Source organism: Xiphophorus hellerii, chromosome 20 (assembly GCF_003331165.1).
Source record: "Xiphophorus hellerii strain 12219 chromosome 20, Xiphophorus_hellerii-4.1, whole genome shotgun sequence".
Lineage (NCBI taxonomy): Eukaryota > Metazoa > Chordata > Actinopteri > Cyprinodontiformes > Poeciliidae > Xiphophorus > Xiphophorus hellerii.
The window spans coordinates 23,706,666-23,727,857 of record NC_045691.1 but is presented as its reverse complement, the minus strand read 5'-3'; the positions used below and the strand labels follow the sequence as shown (position 1 = coordinate 23,727,857).

General features: G+C 40.3%; 1 protein-coding gene across 4 annotated transcripts in view; it reads right to left on the bottom strand.

Moving 5' to 3' along the window:
- Positions 1-2,200: 2,200 nt before the first annotated feature.
- Positions 2,201-21,192, bottom strand: part of plxna1b (plexin A1b) — a 218,729-nt gene continuing 199,737 nt past the window's right edge. For 2 of the 4 annotated variants that reach the window (XM_032548434.1, XM_032548435.1), the window contains exons 23-32: positions 17,001-17,067; positions 13,566-13,712; positions 13,244-13,403; positions 12,805-12,908; positions 11,470-11,578; positions 10,206-10,396; positions 8,494-8,663; positions 8,121-8,333; positions 7,883-8,033; positions 2,201-6,509 (exon numbers count right to left, since the gene is read on the bottom strand). In XM_032548434.1, coding sequence (XP_032404325.1) covers positions 6,414-6,509; positions 7,883-8,033; positions 8,121-8,333; positions 8,494-8,663; positions 10,206-10,396; positions 11,470-11,578; positions 12,805-12,908; positions 13,244-13,403; positions 13,566-13,712; positions 17,001-17,067 — 1,408 coding nt within the window. In that variant the 3' untranslated portion in view covers positions 2,201-6,413. The remainder of the gene's footprint in view (positions 6,510-7,882; positions 8,034-8,120; positions 8,334-8,493; positions 8,664-10,205; positions 10,397-11,469; positions 11,579-12,804; positions 12,909-13,243; positions 13,404-13,565; positions 13,713-17,000; positions 17,068-21,192) is intronic. The other 2 variants (XM_032548436.1, XM_032548437.1) reach the window with 1 other exon arrangement.

Here is a 21,192-nt window from a genome sequence, read left to right as displayed (position 1 = left end):
CTGAACGTTGGCAAACACCGGTACTTAACACCCACTGCTTGTTTTCCAAACAGGGTTGTTTTTTTTTTAGCAGCACAAGTTAAAAAGGTGACAGTAATCCAACTTGTAGCTTCCCTCAACGAGTCACGCCTGTCACCTTTCTCTTGCTAGGAGCGACTGAACCACACACCGGATTTAGTGGCCCTATGGATACCGTTGCCAGTCACGGGGTTTCGGATACGCCACGCACTTGATGTGAAACACTTTGACATACACCAAACGGGCTGAAATAGAATTTCAATTTCACTCGCTGCGATAAAACAGAGAGCTCTCCAATTGTGACTAAACGAGATTAAAAAAGGAAAGAGAAGAAAGGGGACAAATTTAGATGGTTGCTTTTTTTTAACTATGGCGACGGAAATTAACATGCAAAGAAAAGGTAGAGGGGTGGGAGGGCAGAGGAACGAGCGTCGTGTGCTCTTTGCAAGGAATTCATCATAATGTTTGAGCCGTGAGATCATTTGCCTCTTGACAGGATCATTACGAGAATCAGCGCTCCCACGACCATTACGCAATTTCAGCGTTCTTCCTTGGATGGAATTTTAATTGAATTAGCCAGGCTGGTTACACATGGTGTGAACGATAACATTTTCTGTCTATCCAGCCTCCTGGAGTCCATTGAGATGAGTGCTGACGTTTTAAGGCAGGATACGGAGGGAGAGGAGGAATTAAAAGTAGTGTACTCCAGCCATTTCTTCTTGGTCTTTCTTCCCTCCGTCTCTCTGCTCCATCTCTTCCTCTTGTTCAGCAACAATACGTGCTATAAAAGTCAGCAGCCTGGCCCATCTGAGTCGACTGACACTCTGCTGTGTTCCTCACACAGAGCTGCTCTTCCATGCAAGTGCTCACGTAAGCTGAGGGCAGTGCAAGCGTGATGTATGGCTACGAGCTAAACGTGTTAGTATTACCTCGGCTGGAGAACAAACCCCCCAGCAGCCAGCCGAGTACATTTCTGTGAAAATGATTAATGACGCCCGATCGGGTTGTGAAACGAGACCGCTGTCTTCGCTGCTGCCTGACAAGAGGGTTCCTCTTGATTGGAAATATTCAACATTAAACAGATGATGGAGAATGACACATTCCATAAAGAGGCAAGACGTGCAGCACTTAGAATGTTTTTTTTTTTTAAAATCAGCGTAATATAAAAAAAAATCCAATTGAGAATTTGTGACATGAGAATGTATGTTCACAGACTTTTTCCATCCAATCAAGATTTCGCCTGACCTGTTTTGCGAAGAATGACGAGCAAAGAGCCTAGTTTCTAGATGTGCCAAACTAGAGGCAGGCGCCAAAAGACTAAGTAACATGGGCAGAAAATAAATGTAGACCACACTTTTCAGAGTTTTCCACCAGAATCCAAAGGAGGTCCATTGGATTGCGATATGGTGACAATGAAGACTATTGGTTTGCAGCAGACTCATTGGCTGCCCAAAGTTGTGAGAGGTTTTGTAACCCGATGCAGACTGACAGATATCAGTGAGTTTATTGCTGTAGTCTTCATGTTGCTATGCACTCTAACAAGCTTCCCAAGCCAATAGCATCACAGCTCCTCTGTCATACTTACAAGATTGAAGCTCTTTCCACATGTTCATATTTAATTTCATGGAGGACTGTGACCAAACCACAAAAGTCCATGCAGAGTTCAACAAACTCCACCTAGTCTTGTTCCCGTGGACATGTGTCTAATTATGCCAGGTGGTTGTTTGGTTGAACAGAGGAGTCGCTGGAATGCATTTGGGTTTCTTCACACCTAAAACAATAATTACAACTTTCTACGGAAACTGTGTAAGCTTACCTCAAAATAAAAACTTCAAGCCACTTTTTTTTTTTTTTTTAGCAAAAAATGTTTAATCTCTTCTTGATGCGTGTTTATTTACAAGTAGTAAATCTGCAAAATAGGAAATAACATAATATTTACACAATGAGTGTTAACCTGCAAACTCGTGACAGTCGCTTCAAGTCTGAAACTCTAAAAAAGCATCAGTAATTGAAGTATTAAAATTCTCTTGCCGACTATCTGAAATTCATTTGCTTTGTGTTTCCATGGATCCTAAGGAACAACCACTCTGGGACAAAACTAAGGGGGGAAAAAAAGTATTTTCCAGATGGAAAGGAAAGCAGGAAAACCAACTGGAAACCAGGTCTTACTTTGATTCAGCAATTTTTTTTTTTTAAAAAAAGGGCCAAAAACGACCAAAAAAGTAAGGAATTATACACCACTGTGTGCTGAGTCCACCCAACCTGAAAGTGGAACTGTAAAATCTGACATATTTCTAAGTTTTGAGGCATGAAATCCAGCAAAAAACAAAAAAACGAGTTTCTTGTGAAGAGCTGCAACTTGGTTGCTGACGGCGGTGCTTCAGATGACACACTTTTAGACATTCCACCACCTCAGTTACAGTAAATGCAAATCATCGGCCATATTAACCAACGCAAGATGAGAGATGGAGGAGCCAGCAAAATGGTTTAGACTTGCAAAGCAGGTCAATTTAAAAAAGCAAGTAACCATGAAAAAGTGATAAATGAATCTGACCTCCGTATTCAGCCAGGATGACACGAACAGAATCAAAAATAAAGAAAGCTGAGAAGGTTGAACTATTTTTAACGAGTCCGACGGATCGCCAGCTGGATACTGAGCAGTGTGCTGATTCTGTCCTCTGCACTTAGACACATCAGTCAACAGAGGGCCCTTTGCTGCACATCTGAGCTTCAGCAATCTATTTTCATGCCATGTTATTTATACAATAAGAGCACCAAAAATGTTAGAATGCAGCAAAACGTCAGAGGAAAGAGACAGTGAATGTTCATGGGTAAATTAACCACAGTAACCCTAGACTTTGTGATTTTAGATTTTGAACTAGATATGACCAAATGCACTCCAGAATCCTTAAAAGACTCGAATTCAAAGTGTACAGGAAGTTGCTTATTTAAAAAATTAATAATCAAGTTTAACCTAGCTAACATGCCACAAGGTGGCACTATATTTCAGTACAGTGTTTACACTGTCCACAAACATTTTTTCACACACTTCCTACAGACTGAACGTGGAAAAAGGCTAAAGAAAACTTATTGGGGGCATTTCATGGGATGGGGATAGCTTGTGCCGCCCCCTAGAGTAAAGGCGTCCTGGGCATTCAGCCATATTGTTCATATACAAAGCACCAACTGCTGACAGCACAAAGAAAGCTATATTTAACAAATCAGATTATTGTGGAGTGTTTTGTCCCTTATTCCATCTAACAGGAGTGACATAAAAGCCAACGTTTGGATCTAAAACAGACAATTTTCCATTATTGCATGGGTAGGCTTGTTTGCTTACAGTCTACAGGGTAAACAGTCAAATTCAAACAAGTTTCCAGTTAAAAACAGGTTGTGACGCATGTCAGTTCTCAGACATGTATGGTAAACAAAGTGGTTGGGTTGAACAGCGACAGCATTCATGATGACAGCCCTAATGTTGGATAGAAAAACAAAGGTACAAGAGTTAAAGCAGCAAGTCACATTTCCATCACGACGACACAGAGGCTCATCTGACCCGAGGAACCGTTTCACTCCGATCCTTCAGATCAGGGAAAACAAAACCTGGAGTTCAGTCAAGTACTTCAACTTCCGGTGAGCTGAAGAAAATTTTTTTTTTCTCTTCCATGTACCGTAAAAATGTACAATTTACATGTCGAAACAGAACCAAAACCAAAAAAAACAAAATAAGAAAAAAAATGGTGAACCGCTTTTGTTCATTATGAAAAAGTATACAATTTACAAATGAAAACATTAACAAAAACATTATACAGACCACAGTTTGGTTTCTCGGCAAGCAGAAAAAAAAAAGTAAAATTCTCACCACAAGGTCAGAAACTATGACGTCAAGGCCTAAAAAAAAAAAAAAAGAAAGGGAAACAGAAATCCTCTTAAGAGAGAAGCAATATAAAAAAGCTTAAGCCACACGTGGCAATAGGCTAGTTTTAAAACAAGAGCTGCAGGCTGAGGAGAGGATTACCCAGCCTGATGTGGCTAATGAACAGAGCTGCTTCTACAACCTCAGTGTGGATAAAAAGCTAAAACCCATATCTCAAATTCAGAAGTTTAGAGGTGGAGAGAAATGCTCAGTTGATCTTTTCCATGCCCCGTTTTTGGGGGGTATTAACACAGAGGAATGCTGGGGAATAATGGCTGGAGGATGAAAACAGCTTTTCTGACTTAGTTTTACTTTTTAAGGGGCAAAGCTAAATGCTACCTGAACTCATAGTAGTAGTCTGTAAGCACCAAGAGTTTGGGAAAACGAATAACTCTCTCAGTAAGGGTAAACAGAAAGTAACAAGCGGTGGAGTCTTGATTGCTGCTGCATCTCAGTAAATAAGAAGACTTGAAAACTTCATTTGCTTCAATATTTCAAGACAAAAAGTGAAACTCGCAAAGATTCACCATGTGCAGAGTGATGGATTCCAACAGTTTGTTTCTGTTCATTTTGACAATAGGAGGTTACAGAGAATGAAAACCAGCCATTCAGGTTGTTAGAAAATAATATTACATATAATCAAATATAGTTTTTAAAACAGAAATGTAATTTTGTAGACTCATTAGTCATGGGGAAGACTGTTGAGATGCTGACATTTACACACTGCATGGGGAAAGGACGCCACACAAGGTCATTGTTAAAGGAACGGCACGATCAGAGTGCTGCGTTCAAACATACTGAGGGAAAACTGAGTGGAAGGAAGAAAGAAAATGACAGAAAAAGGTGGACAAAGGATGGCGAAGGAAAGAGAGTTTTGGGTTTGGACTTCAAATTCTTCAAGAGCTTTCACACACACACTTCTAGGACTTGGGCTACAATAGTACATTCCAGTCCTGAATCACAGATTATGACAAAAGCACCTAAAGGATAGGAGTGTTGCTCCATGCTCCGATGTACTGATGTAGTAATTCCAGCCAAATTCTGACTCACATGGACATATTTGTTTTGTAGAATTTGAGGTTTTCATAAGCTGTAAACCACAGTCATCAAAGGTAACAGAAATAAATTGAAAAACATTTCTTTGTGTACAATAAATCTGTATAAAATATGAGCTTAAGTTACTGATTATCATTACTCAAAAATGCTTTAAATGACTGGGATGCAGCCGTGTGACGTTTGCGAAGCATCGGGGAAAACTACGGTAAAATATTTTAGGTAGTGCAACGTAGCCGCTTCATTGCTCAGTCAGTAAATGACAGATCAATCAGCTTAGACAAAAGCTGCTGAGGAGCTGGAAGCTAACGATTAACTAGCTACTGTGTGATATTTGGCTTTTGAAAACCAACAAATTGCACCGCCTGAATCCAAACAGCATCTTAATGAAGCTTTTGTCTGTCGCTATGTTTACTTCCACGTTCAAACGATGATCTCGATCAGCTCTTTTCAGTCACTAGGCAATTTTCATATTTATAAGTCAGACTGTATCACATTCCATCTAACAAAATGTCTCTGCACTAAACAACATTCAAAGAAAACATGGCACAGTACAAATTTTTTTATTTTTGCTTTTTTTTTTTCATTCAGTTTCTGCCTACTTTTGAGTCTTTTCTTCTGTACTTCAAGTAGCAAATCGTGTTTGACTGTTTTGTTTTTATTGTATTTGTCGGTTTAAATGAAAAAGAACAACAAAAATGTTTTCTCCCTAATCTTTCATTAAAAACTGTATTTATATATAATATCTATATAAGTCTTGCTTTGTAACCTTTCTGTAAATTGTGCAAATTCAGCAGTAATACAAGTGGCGAGAGATCAAAGAGTGGGCAGTTGATTACATTTATACAAAAAAAAAATTTAAAGCGTGACGACTGAGTCACATGACCTTCCAAGCCACTCTTCACTGGCTACAACAGATTGGTCCGCTCTGTTCATGACACCATGTGTAGAGAGTCTGAGCTTCTGTCGTTTTTCCTGATCATCATCGGCGTCATAATGACTAATTCTTCTGAAATCCAAAAGGAAAAAAAAAAAAAAAAAAAAAAACTCAAGCAAACCACAAACACCAACATCCACGATAATCAAACGCTGTCAAGGACTTGTTCTCCACGTATAATAGAGTGTGTGAAGTTGTCTGGAGTCCAAGTGTCTCTCACACAGACACAAGCCCACGCGCCGCGCTGCGCCGTGCCGGGGCTGCAGACGAACACAAACATACACATGTAAGCGTACACAGGCCCGCCCATCTCTGCCGAACCCCGGCCCGAGTCCGGAGTATACTGCTTCGGTCCTTTTGCAGTTCGTGTTTCTGGGGTTTGGATTCTTTCTGTTCGTTTGTTTGTTTGTTTGTTGTCTGAGAAGAGCGAAGGGAGACAGAGCAACAGATGGAGACGAGTAGTGAGCAGAGGGAGCAGGTGGATTGTCCTCAGCTGGCCAGGGCCATTGTGTCGATGACCTGCTCCAGCTTGCTCCTCAGTCTCTGTCTCCTCGCCTGCTCGTCCCGCTCCAAAGCTGACAAGATCTGAAAATAGAAAGGAGAGCAAGTCAGCCAATGTCAAACGTGCATCAGCCTCAGTTTTCACAGCATGTGTGGTCTTTTGAAGGCTGGCGTTGAATAAAATCTTGTTTTCAAGTAAGCCGCTGAATTTTTCTCATTTTATCGTAGAAGAAAACTGTGAACCAGCAAGCCTTCAACTACTTTAGAGCCATAGTCATAAGAAGACCAAATGCCTTTAAAATGTTGTTTCAGCACTGATTAAACACAAGCTAATCCATCCATCCATTTTCTGTACCCCCTTGTCCCTACTATAGTCGGGAGGAGTGCTGGTGCCTATCCTCAGCGAACATTTGGGGTGAGAGGCGGGGTTCGCCCTGGACAGGTCGCCAGACTGTCACAACACAAGCTAATATAAACTAATCTAAACCATTGCAGTATCGACTTCACTTTTGACACAGAACAGCGTTCCAGCAGCTTAAGGTGGGATTCCTTCCCGTCTCTGTGACATAAACAGTCTAAACACCCTATAAAGCCAAGTTATTTAAAACAAGGAGTTTTTGTGTTGTTTTCACAACAAGAAAGATACCGGTCAATCTTGGACTTAATACAACGTTCTGACCTTGTATTAAGGTCAGAACGTTAATACACTGTTTTGTGAGGCACTGTTTTGTCCTCAATTAATGTTTTATTTCCACCTTGCTACCTGTGGTGGTTTACTTTTCTTCCTCTGTTCCTGTGAAGGTTACCATTTTCTTTTGAAAAATTTTAAGTTATGAAAATTGCAATTCCTAACTCACTTGACAACTTAAAGTTAAACTGTGTTTTTTGGAATTTAACTTGAGTGCTTTCACACCTACATTTCTTAACTTTGATCGATTAATTATATGACAAGCTTCATAACGAGTCAACAAGCAAATCATTAAAATCTCTGTGTTGGATTTTAATTGCCTAAACTTCTCCAAATCACCCCAAAACAGCTAAATTCCTCAGCTAGAGCAAAAAATCGCACAACAAAGAAATCCCAGTAACACATTAAAAAAAACAAAAGAAGCAATGATGCAATACATGTAGAAATTTATTCTTATCTAAAAATAAATCTGGGCAATTGCAGAATGTTTTATGGCCTTTTTAAGATCTTGCAGAAACCATATAGTAGGTTGGATGTACTTTTACTGCTTTTAATGTCCACACCTGACATTAAACAATGGAGAGCTTATTGAAAGAGAAAGATTTGAAAGAGTTGACATAACGACAACAACAAAAAAATGAAGAAGAGTGAAGAAAAAGTAGGTGATCGCAACCAATATCGTCATCTTGGTTGTCGGTCTAAAATTGTTTCCTGATTTGCTGGTTATCAAATTTCTGAACTGTTTAATAGGAAAAACATCTAATCTGACCTCATCTTTGTACTTGACAATGTAGGAGTAGATCTCGTGTAGAGCTGACATGCTGTTGAACTGGTTGGCATGCAGCCGGGACTGCTCTGCCAGGTAGGCACTCATGTCCTGGTCACTGATGGCGGGCATCCTGGAGATGTCCGAGTAGTACCTGGGAAAACCCGAACAGGAGCTTACAGCCTGAAGTGCTGGAAATAATCGTGAAGTATTCGCCATAAATTCCATCAAACTGACTCACCTTTCAACCCAGTTCTTGTAGTTGGGGATGTCTTTAGCATAAAGCAGCTTGTTGGAAGGAGAGTCCTTCCCCAGTTTGTGCTCTGATGTTGAACATGAGTCCATGAACGTCTGAGCCACCACAGACAAGCAAGCGTCTGTGATGCTGTTCTTGTGGATGTCAAAGACAAACTGCGGGTTCTTGATCACATTCACCCAAAACCTTAGTGGAAGACTACAGGGATGGAGGGGAAACGAGGTGGAGGTGGAGGAATGGAGAGAAAGACGTGTGGTGTTAGAACCAGGTGGCGTATTTCAGAGAGAGCATCCACACTAAGACTGAGAAAGGGCAAAGAGACGAAGACGACAGTCAATGCTGCTGCATTTTCCCTCACCAGTTGCTCTTCCAAGTGTGCCGTACGTCAGGGTCTGTTATGGAGTGTTTGTCCGCCTGCTCGTCCAGGAAGTCAAACATGTATTTGATGGCGAGCGGCAGGGCGCTGCCCCGGTGTGCTGTGCTGAAGATGGTTTCAAACAAGTCATCCACAAACTTTTGGAGGGTACCCTGAACAAGAGAAGGTTGGGAAGCATTCGTGAGACAATACCAGACAGAATTTTATGATTAAAAACTGATACAGAAGGTAATTCGACTCTAAATGGACAGGCAACTTCTAACAAACGACAACATTCGGAATAAAGTCTGAATAAAGAAGGAAGCTTCTTCTTATTCAAATCTTTAAAAAGCTCAAATCAACTTCCGAATGTTTCCAGACTTTACAGACTGTAGGAACCTTCTAAATATTGATAAACCTGGTAAATGTGCACACATCAACTATAATACAATTTTTTCATACCATTCTTTCCCTTTCCGGGAGTGATCTGTTGGGTTATGCTTAATTAATAATTAAGAAGTCAGTCTAACCCAAAACGAGTATCCCAGTTTGACCTATTGTGTTGCAGCTGAATCGGCTTCCACCATCTAGCTGCAGGCGCAACCTGCCAGGAAAAGGTTTTTAAGAATGACAGTGCTTTGCTTTCAGTGCTCCAGCTTCCTGAGAGTTTGTGATGATGGAGAGTGCTCAGGAGTCTTTACTGTACTCAGGAAGGGGCTCAATGGGAGTTCAGCCTAAGGCTCCTCTGCCATGTTTCTTTTTTTTTTTTTTTTTTTTTTTTTTTACTACATAACACAACTCTGGAGAGACTGAATCCTTACAAAGTTGTTTGAAGTTGAAACTGTTTTATATTTTCTACAAGCCTTTCCTTCAAGCAACCTGGCCACTTTCTGAAAAACTTCATTTAAACCAGACAGAAAATTCAAGTTGCAGTTTTGTACCAACACATTAACAAATCTGCCTCCTAAACACACAAGGCTGAGGGGGATGTAATAAGTAGAAGCAAACTGCAGAGCTCCATGTTGCCCACATTTTGTTCCTCCTCAATCATTTCCTCATTGAGGTTGTGGTAATACAGCTATTCTTCCTGGAGCCATCAGGAGGAGAGGAACAATGAGGCCATGGATCTTCTCATTGCTTTCATTGTAAATACGACACAGAAAACACAAAGTTATTGCCAGAAAACAGTTGTGTGGATTCGTTGAGCTCCCAGGCTGTTTTTAGAAGCAGTTGAGACCCAAAAAAGTTAATTTTGTATATGAGATTAGGGTTTTTATTGAGTCAAAAAAAAGTATTCACTGTCCCTTCAAGTAGGGCTGAGTGGTTAATCAACGGTTTTTTTTTGGTTTTTTTTTACCCCAAAACATAACTTTTAACACTTTGTTTACCACCTGAACAAAACTTGCTGCATAAAAACGACCAGCTCTCACATCTGTGTGTTTTGGAGGACACGGTGAAATATGGTGCGTAATGACCTGGATCTAGAAGCTCAGAGGCCGCCAACAGAGGGACCAGTACCACCAAGCTAACAACTCAATAGTCAAAGGTCAACCTCCTAATTAAGACTGTACATATGTGTGTCTTTGTGGAAAAGGTTATGAAAAATGTTAATGAGCTTTGAGACCACCGCCAAACAAAGGTCAACAGAGACTGCAGGTTTAAATGGACTACATGACACGGTCCGTGTCGAAGGGGGAGGATTGGTTTCTTGTTACCTTAGTGGCAAGCAGTCTGGTCAGGTAGATCTCTGAGACCATCTTGCTCCCCCTGTCTCCCTCCCTCTGGTCCGAGTGGTCGTGGTTCTTCACCAGATGCCACAGCTTGGTGCCGCTCTCGAGATCAGGGGTGATCATAGGCGTTCGGGAGCGCAAGCTGTCCGGACTGCTGGCAGTCCTCAGCATGCTCTCTGGAGATGATTAAAGGAAGGTCAGTGAGATGTATAGAGAGAAATTAGGAATTTCACTTGGATTTTTTTTTGTGTGTGTTTAGTGAATCATTAAGACAGAGAGAGAATTTCAAATAATCACTTCAACTGGAGTAAATCTATATGTGCAGAAAACAGTGTCCTCTAGTGGAGAGGGCAGCACTGTTTAGTGTACATTTACTGAAAGAATAAATGTTTGCAATATACCAAAACTATAATGTTTTTCATAGGGATTTTAAGTCACACACCGAAACAAAATAGTGCATAATTGCAAAGTAGAAAGAAACCTTCTTGTTTTTAGTTTGCATTTGTATTTATTATCCTAGCAATGACAGCTACAAGTCCTTTCATTAGTAGTTCCACCAGCTTTGCACATCTAGAGACTAAAACATTTGTCAATTATTATTTGTAAAATAACTCAGGTCCAGTCAGTTCAAGCCTTTCCATTGAATTAAAAAGTCAACTTTAGATCTGCACTGCACCTTTCCAGCACATCCATGGGGTGTCCCTCACTTCAGTTAAAAGCTTTTTGAAAGGTGACAGCTGTGTCAGTCTTTCATTCCTGAATAAAAATGTCTGTCATCCTCCACCTCCCTCCACTCCCCATTTATCGAACAATGATCCCATATTTGTGACACAGAGCATTATACTTTCCCTCCGAATGCTTGTCACTTGTGTGACAAAGCAGGAAAGGATTGAGAGGTTTGAGACGACAGGCGGGAATGTGGACCAGGGACAGGCGGAGTAAAGGTAACAGGGTATGTGTGAGTAGATATCTGCAGCAAGTATTAGACTGCTAAAAAGCAAAAACTAAGAAATAAGGTGCATTTCTGTAATTGTCTGCAAACTGTTTACATACTTTCTCCAACACTTTTGATCATTTTATATCTTGTTGCCGTTCCACAAATGGATCGAGCATTCTTTCTACAGTGGAGAGGTGCAGTTCATACATTTAACACTGTTCACACAAATGACAGTGACAAACAACAAACCCACAGACAGTAGTGCACGCAGACAAATATATACACAGACACACATAACACACACACACACACCTTCTCTCGTACCATATCTGCTGAGGGACTTGGTGAATGTGGAGGAGTTGGAGATGTTGTAGGCTGAGTTCTGTTTGGGCACCAGGGCAATCACAGAGCCATCTGTCACCTGCAACACAATTTCCAAGTTGAGTTTTACAGCACAGCAGAACGGCCACCAACAGGACTTTACCGCCCCAAATGTTTTCTAGAATCTGTTTCCAATTCGGCAGATTTAAAGTGGCCTTAATCGATTGACTTTCTGATCCGGTTTAGGTGTTTATTGGCATCTGCTGCTTTTTCATTCTTGTTTCCCCTTTTTTGGCCATAAAAGCAGGTTGAACAACTGGAGCATGAAAAACCAAGCAGCTATTGGGTCCTTGGGACTCAGCTTGTAGATTAATGGTATGGCCAGGCTACTCGTATGACCGTATAGCAAACGTTTTAAATTTACAAATTTAGAATAGCAAAAAAATATATATATAATAACATGCCTGATATGCTTTTAGTGAGATGCCAGAAAAGCGTCACAATGTCAGAGTTTTCTCCAGCTTCATTAAGTATGGCGTAATGCAATAATGACCCTTCTTCACCTGTTGCTCTTCAGCACTAATCACCTGGTTAAAGAAAATCTAATGCTACATGTTTTCATTTCCTGGGGTAAAAATACCAGGATTGAACATCACACTTTTTGAGGTAAAAAACTACAGTTGGGAAAACTGCAGCTAATTGGAGGCTAGTAACCTCAGCAGACAGTACAACTTATTAACCAGTAAATACCAGTCCCTTATATTTGTGTAACACTACAAAGGCCGTAAACTATTAATACATTTAGTAGGTACTTTTTCCTAAGTTTTAGTATCAAACTAACAAATAATGTTATAGAAAACATAAATCTGTTACATTATTTCAGAAGAAGAGGAATAAATATTGCTTTTCTGTTCAAAATAAAAGCAATTTTAGTTTTAAAGCCCTCGGTAAATTGTATAACTGTGGTATTTCAGCTCAAGGAATGATGGTTAAATACTCATACCTCACCTTTGTCCTAGTGACAAGTAAACTTAACGCATGTTTATTCTTTGAGTTGAAGAGCTATTCATATCTGAATAACTTATAGCTAAGACTAACATGACGACAAAATGCACTACTTTGAAAATGACCAGAATCTGGAGTGCAAATGAGCTAAAAAGAACTTTAACAGATTACAATTAAGTTTGATTTCATGGTTTAAATCTGTAAGAAAATTAGGGCTGGATTAAGTCTTTTGCACTCTATTGCACTTGAACTAGACTAATTATTTCAGATAAAATAAGACATATAGAACTGTATATATGGAAGATCTCTGCAGCTGGATACCTGGTAGTGAGCGAGGGTGTTTAGTCTCTTCCAATCGTTATCGATCTTTGTGGTGACGTCCTCGTCCTGAAGGATGATCCGTGCCATCCTGCCTTGCCGCCACTCTGTCAGAAAGCAGAAAACAGATAAAAGGAATCAAACAAGGCAAGGACACGTTTGCACCAATTTACCACTTCAGAACAACAATGCATGCAAGGAAATTTGATATTTTTGTTGAAGAAAAGGAGCAATTTTAAGAACTCTTGAAATGTTTCTTTTATTCTCCTTTTCTTCCAGGTGTGCATTCTCTTCTCTTTTCTGAAGGGCACCCTACAGCTTCAAAGAGCGCTTGAAAAGATTCCTTCTTCACCCCCTTTTCCCCCCTGCGCGCTGAAACACGCCTTTGTCAAGTGCGATAACTCGAAGTGTTTGCAGCATTTTATTCTAGCCAAGTCCTCACCCAGATCCATATCTGAAGCCTTCGGTCTCTGGGAGTACGGGGTCCCCTTGTACACAGCGTCCAGCAGCTTTTCCTTCACCTGAGTCACTGTGTCACAGTTAAGGGTCTTCACGGTCACCTCGGGGGCATTTTCATTCTCTGGGTTCACACAGTGCAGCGTCTACATGGAAAAAATAAAATGCTTTACGTATGGACTAGGAGGTGGGAATGGCTAATTTAGAGGAATAAATTCTGTTTCAGGCAAAAAAACCCAAACAAAAATAAGACATTTATATTGATCACATGCATAAGAATGGGTTTACAAGACTGCATGAGTACTGACCAAAGTTTTGTAGTCAATTTGTTGTCTGATGAGTTTATCCTCACTGAGGGAATAGCGGGCTTCGCCTGTGATTGCATCTATTGGCCCTTTTTCCATTTGCTGCTTCATAGCACAGTAAAGCATGAAGAGAGGCTCACCAGCACATTCCTGAAAAAACCCCCCCAAAAAACATAGAATCAGATGTGACTTTTGTATAAATGCAACTTTACAAAAACATTTTAGCAAAAAAGGTACATGGATAATTCTGTTGAGCATTCCACTAGTTATATTTATAATCTTCTCTGAGGGCAGCAGAAGAAGAGCAGGAAAGGACAAGGCCATGACCAATGTTGGCAAACAGCACAGGACAGACAGAACAACTCTCCCCAGAGTCCCGTCTCTGAGGGGGAAAAAAACGAGAAAAAAACCACGCTGTGAAAATCTCTATTTGTGTGCGAGGGACCGACTGAATGGGCGGGGAGGAGGAAAAGAATCAGAGAAAGTGTGAGTGAGACTGAGTGGCAATTGATGGAGGAGTTAATAGAAGGTTAATGACTGAGGGCTGGAAAACGCTTGGAGAAGCACTTTGGTGTGCGAGACGTGTCAGCCAGGCAACAAGCGCTGGGATGTGGGGGTCCCCTGTCTGTTGCTCCGTCTCTCTCCCTGCTCACTTTCCCCGCCTTTTCATCCAGTTGTTCAGCTGACCCTGCCATCTAAGCACTGCCTGCGACACCACTTCTTGAAGTCAGGCACTGTTTCTTGCAGCGTTAGCCGTCTTTCTTATTTATATAATAATGCCATTCAGAAATGGAGACGGAACCATAACCACACCACGTACAGTTTCATAAAATACAGAATCATTTCAGATCTGAAGACACTCTAAAAGGAAACTTCACTTCTCTGTTAAGATGGGTTTTGTTTTAAATTGCATACATCAAGTTTACGTTCAAATCACATAGATTCAAACCATCTATGTGCATGAATTTGTGTATTTACAGATGATCTTTGAATGATTAGTGTGAAATGCTTTCCAACTATGTCAATTTAAATGGATGAATTAAATGCATCTTAGGTTTTTGCAGAATCATTCATAAATTTTCTCATTTTGTCAAGTTACAACCAAAAACTACACAGTATTTTAATGGCTGTAAGTAATTTATCGACACAAGGAAAGAACATAATTGTGAAGATTGCTATAAAATATCTGACCCCTGTTACTCCAACAACCCTAAATAAACTAAAGACAATGTAGCACCACTACCAGCCCAAAGCCTTCAGAGGGATGAAACTACCAGTTTTGTAAAATGTAGGGACTTAAATTTTGAAATCCTTTTCTAGAAAGCAAACCATCAATCAATTTCTCATTCATTTTGCAGTTGTAACAATTTTGGCTGCAGGAATGTTCTGTCTTCAGCTCCAGATGACCTCCCATTACTTTTGACCAACTTTTTTGTCCTCGATGAAAACATCCCCACATCACGATGCTGCCACCACCATGTTTCACAAAGAGTCATGTCTTCAGAGTGATGTGTAATATTGGTTTTCCATTGTCTCGATTGATCGTACTGGAATCTATTTTGGGGTATTAAGAGTTAATGGAGGTTAAAAAGCAATACAAAGTCATTGCGTTCTCATTTCTCCAACTCCCCAAATTAAAAAGTAAAAAAAATAGCTTTACCATGCCAGTAATGTATTTGGTGAAACTTTAAGCAGCAGAAAAGAACGAGAGCTTTAGGAGAATATTAAGATATTTGTGCAAGTTATTAATAAAATATATCTATGTTGCTTCATGGTCAAAACAGCAACTAGTCTTTCCTTATGTGGTGTAAGTGTTTGCTATGAACATCAACATGAGGACATTACCACAGTCTGGACAAGTATTTATCTAAATATATGTCTTCACATTAATGTGACATTAGCCAACTATATAAAATTTCACTTTTACCTAATACTGTGCAGACCCACAATACACAATCTGTTACTGCGATGTCGCAAAATGCAGAAAAGTTCAAGAAATGTGAATATGTTTGCATGGCACAGTATTTCCCTGTTCTGCATCCTTCAACCAGGTTCACACATCAACAGGACACAGCCATGTTGGCGAGCTAGAAGACGAACTCTGTGGGATCATCTAGCTCCGCCTGCCTCCAACGGTGAAAACACAGCAGACCAGCAGACGTCCTCTCTTTCTAGCAGCATACGAATCTCAGCCCTTCTGTCTCCTTCAAATGCTGCCAGTGTACAAATCGGCAGCTCTCACTCTGTGCAGGCTTTAGCGCTACCTCTCCCTTGTTGACATTTTTTCTTTTGCAATGACAAAACAAAACCAATTTTATGCAATTATGTGTGATTTCACCAAAAGCAACAACCAGAAATTCCAGGTTTAGAAACAGAACAAAAACATGAGGTCCCTGACCCTCCCAAACAGGCCAGGGAAAAGAGGACAGGTGAACTTTAAGAACAGGGTAATGGATTGAAGATTTCTTTTTTGTTCTTCTGCTCTATGTTTCCTTTTATGGGTAAAAGCTCCATCTCGTCTGCCCCACCGAAACACTACTTGACCTTTACCCATCTCTGTTCACACCTGGCTGAATCTTGAAATTGTTCCGGGCCTTTCTTCTCCGTGACCCTTGAAAACTCAGGAGAAAGTAGAGTCGCAAAGGTTGGATAAAAGCTGTCGTGTTTTCTCCATTCCAATTTCCGTCCCCCTCCCCTTCTCCGTGTTTCTATTTTTTTTTCCTTTACAGCTTCTAAAACGTCTTCTTCTGAATAAATTTCACCTTTTTCGCCTTTCTCTAAACACTTTCCACCTTTTTCGTGTTTTGCCTCTGTTGTCTTAGGCTGGTCTAAAGTTCATAAACACAGCTGCTGAATAAATCCCCAACAGCTTCTCTCATAACCCACTCTCCTTTTACTGAACTCCACTCCGGCTGTCCAGTCTCGCATTTGAAGCCAATTCACACACATGAGCGCAAGATCCAAGCCCGACACACTCTCATACACAGATGCTAACTGGGACCCCTTGGGGCTTGGCCGGTTTGCTGTCCAGCAGACTGGCTGTTCTGACAGGGTGTTTAAAGCCCCAATGCTAACTGATTAGCTCCAGCAACATTTGAGTGGAGGCAGCGCATGAATTTAGCAGTATTTAGTGATTCCCTCTCATATGAAATCAGACGGAATTATTCAAAGATGCAAAAACACACATACAGATTGAAAGAAGCAAGAAAAAGACATACGATTCTACATCCTAAGAGAGAACGGCTTATAGAGACACCAATATCACCGACTGGTGAAGAGGCTTCAGTTTCTGCAGATGCAGTTAGGAAATAGGAGTCTTTCAAATGAAAGGCGAAGGTGTGGCTCTGCTGTCTTTTCTTATACTGCAGCTGTGTGTGAGTGGGTGTCAGAGCTGCTACCGCTCCAGAAGTTCGGTGTTTATCCTTGTGACAGTTTTACCTTGAGGAACTTGTAAAGCAGGAAGGTGAACCAGTTGGTGAGCATCTTCTCCGCTACCGACTCAGTCCTGCGAGAGAAGGAAACAATGATTAATCTGATTGGTTGGAGTCTGAGCAACAGAATAATGTAAAGAGACTGAGACAAAAGATGTTTATATCCCTCCACACACACACACACACATCCCCGGCTCATACAGGTAGACCTCAATAAATTAGAATATCATTCAAAAGTGAATATCTTTCCAAAATTCGATTACAAAATTAAAACATTTATTTTATTGATTCGTTACACAAAGAGAGATATATTTACATTGTTAATTTTAGTTTATTTCACGATCTTGGTCTACAGCTAGTAAAACCCAAAACATTTGATTTTCAAAAAATTGTAAAATATTACATAAGACCAATAAATATAAGGATTCTAATGTTGAAATATCAGCGTACTGAAGAGTAAATCCTCTGTATAGAGTAAATGAACTCTTACATGTTCTGGCCTCCTTTTGCATGAGTTATTGCATCAGTCCAGCTTGGCATGAGGGTGGTCATGCTTTAGCAGCATCTGCATCATTGTTTCTGGTATCTCTCTGCTTCTTGGTACCTTTGTGAGTGTACTGTAAAGGTAAGGTACGACGCCTTTCTTGTTTTGGCTAATTTAGGAGAGATTTAACACAAGGAATGCAACTATTGTAGCCCATGTCTTTGATCCGTCTGTGCTCCTGTGAATCTCCTCCAGCAAAAGCCTGTAATGTTACCCCTGTTGTACATTTTCCCCCAGTGTTTTTTTCCACTTACATTCCCAGTAATATGCCTGGATGCAGAAACCAGTGTATAGCTAACTCCTTTAGCAATGATCTGTATCAAAAGTATTTTTTATTGGTCCAATGCAATGTTTTAATTCTCTGAAAAATTCAAATGAAAAACAATGGAACTAAAGCTTGAAATATGCATTCTGTGTGACATGAATCTATGCAATAAAATAGATTTACTATTTAAACTGAATTACACAAATGAATTATCTTTTGAGTAATTTCTATGTTTTAATGTTTACATGCACATGTATTGTAGCTACAATTGGTTCCCATTGAACAACGCTTCGATCAGATACAGCGGGACACGATCAGTCTCCATGCAGTAAATCTCTGGTCTCCTTTAAAAACCAAATTGCTTTGCAGAACAAATGCCTGCATTTCATTTATTGCTAAAGCCCCTTCTCGCTTTCCCTTTGTTTTTCTAAGTGGGCTTGCTTCCCATAAGCAAACCCACTTATAAAAACAACAATTAGTGTAATTCAATCACCTCTCTTGTTAATCATAAATTTGCAACGCTATGAGGGGAACATCTGCTCATTTACTTATTTCGTAAACAACAGAAGCATCAACTAAATGAAATAAAAAGAAAACAATTAAAAGGACAGTTCTTAGCAGATGCATTCTGTTCAACTTTCTGAACACCTGAGAACAGTTTCAGCAAAGTCAGATTTTCTTATTTAAGGGAATCGGCTTAACTAACCTGTAACATTAACAATTATGACAGTAACTCTCTCAGGACTTGTTCATGTAAAGCAAGTGGAGCTAGAATTAATGGACCAATCAACATATGCTGAAAGGAAAAGAAAAAGCCAGGAAATGAGCAAATTTATCTATTTATTAATCTGGCAGCTGAATTATTAAGGCATGATTAAAAATAGCGTTTTGTCATTGAAAATGATGTGTTTAACTCTGCATGTGTCACCAATTGGACATCAGACAAAGTGTCAGTCTTAATCTCTTGCAGGCTGTTAATTTGCTGCCATTCAGAGTACATATGTCACATTAAACATTTTGTGGATGGTTTGTAATTTTAAACATTTAAAATGTCCTTTTCTTGACAGAAAAATGCATCCATCAATTTGCGTATGGATGCGCAGACTTGGAGAGTACGATATGGTCAGACATTTCAGTATCAGTGTATTTTTTCAGACAAAGGTATTTTTTAATATTTTTTTTTTCTCCCTCCAGGGGGTCTTTTGTGGGCTCTAGTGTCCCTTATATAAAAGTAGTCTGACAGGAAAGGGGGAAGGGGAGAGGAAAAGACATGCGGCAAATGTCACCGGGTCCGGGAATCAAACCCGCGACGGCCGCGTCGAGGACTCAAGGCCTCCAAACGTGGGTCGCGCTAACCCCTACGCCACCACAGCACGCCCAGACGAAGGTATTTTAATTAAGAAACCATATTCGTAGTTTTTAAATTTGAGCTTCAGATAGGATCTAATTTTATCCTAACCAGGTTATATTTTAGGTATATTGACATCTATTCTACTGAGATCTTGGACAAAAATGTTGGTTAACCGGTTTATATTTTTCATTTTCCTGGACAGTATCTCGTTCAGAAGTGTGCATATATGAACATACATATCATCATGAAGAACTTCCAACAGATCTCCAACTGTGTTTTTGTCCAGTTTGGACGCGACAGAAGTGATAGACGGGTTGTCCAACAGGGGGATCCGTCATTCCCCTGATGTGCTACTGTTAGAAAATTACTATGCTATTTATTTTTCTAACATTTTGATTACATTTTTAATGTAATGCAAAGTAGGTTAATTGCTATCAGGACCATCCTCTCAACATACAACAATTAATTTTTAATGTTATGTATTCTCTGTCAATATGCAGTCCAAAACATGCTGTTTTCTGGTCAATCTTCCACTAATGTTAAAAGCTTTTCATGATAACTGAAGAACAGAAAAAAAACGATGGAACAAAGGAAAAAGTAGGCCACTATTTGAGGGAAATCAGTGTGAGCCTATGGACAAAGATGGGAGATGAACTCTTGCATTTCTAGGAGCCTCCCGGTTGGACAGGTAAGTGTTATTTGATGTATGTCACTCTTTTTTTTAATTCATCTGTCAGAAACCTATCAGATGAAAGGAGATGCAATGGGGAATGAAAGTGCTAGGAATGAAAGAGGGCAGTGAACAGGGACAGAAAATGCTGCTGGGGTATACTTTTGCATCGAGAAGCTTGAATACCCACAAACTGGGTTGACAGACTTTAAACAGAGCAGCAGGTGATGTTTTCCTGGTCGTATGCCCACAGGTCTCAACTTTTAATGAAGACACAAATATGTCCAAAGCAAGAGAATATTTCAGCAAGAGAAGTAGAATTAACACAGAAAACAGTTTCCTATGAATAAAATCATTATATATCTGTTAGAATGTCTAACATTAATTTTAATAAGCTTAATGAGCGCCGCTCCTGACGCTGCTGCAAATAGCAGGGACAGTGTGTTGTGACTATATGCCCCAGGAGCAGATTGGAAAAAGGCTTCACACGGACTCGGAGTCATTTCTTGATTAGATTTTTAATTAAATATCTTCCCAAGGAGTGGAGGAAGAGAGGGGAAAAAGTAGCTTTTTATCATTAAATGTCTAATTCCAATTTATTTGGAGACAGACCATTTCTTTAATTGTGTCTTTCCTTAACTATGGGTATCTTTTCATGGCTGTCTGTCGCAGCTTCCTTTTCTCTCCCTACTTTTAGGCTCTCTCACCATATTGGACGGCTCTACTGTGCAACAGCCGTACTCTTCTCCCTCTATATGTTTCTCCCCCATCAATTTCCCTCAAGCCTAAATCTCCCTGTAGACATTTTGCCTTCTGTTTCTGTCAATCACCACTTCCCTGCGTCCCTGGAGCTCCATCCACCTTTCTCGTGCTGCCTCTTCCTCTTTCACCTCTCATAATTTTTTCTCCTCCATTGCTCATCTCTCCTTTCCCTAGCAAGGCCCTCCTCTCTCTCTGTTCTTCACACCTGCTCTGTTCCTCATACTTCCTCCCCTAACTACGTCTCTCGCTGAGAGTGCAAGAAGAGGGGATACGGCGGCCTGTCTCGCAGCAGCAGTGCATGTGTGCTCAGGGGTGTAATCCTCTCTGACAGGGACAGGGCCGAGAGATAGAGACAAGCTATAGTCACAAACGCCTCAGAAGCCGTAGTCACCGTCCCTCGCATTCACTTCTCTTAGCACAGGCCATCAGGACAGGAAAAATCACTGGCCTGACAATCTCACAGCGCACTGTCCTCCGCTTTTGACAATATTCTTTTCATTTGATTTTATCATCTTAAGAAAACCCAAACACAAATCCTTGCAAAACTACTTACACCCCTTAAATTTGTTTTCCCCATTTTGCCACATTACAACCACAAACTTCAGCG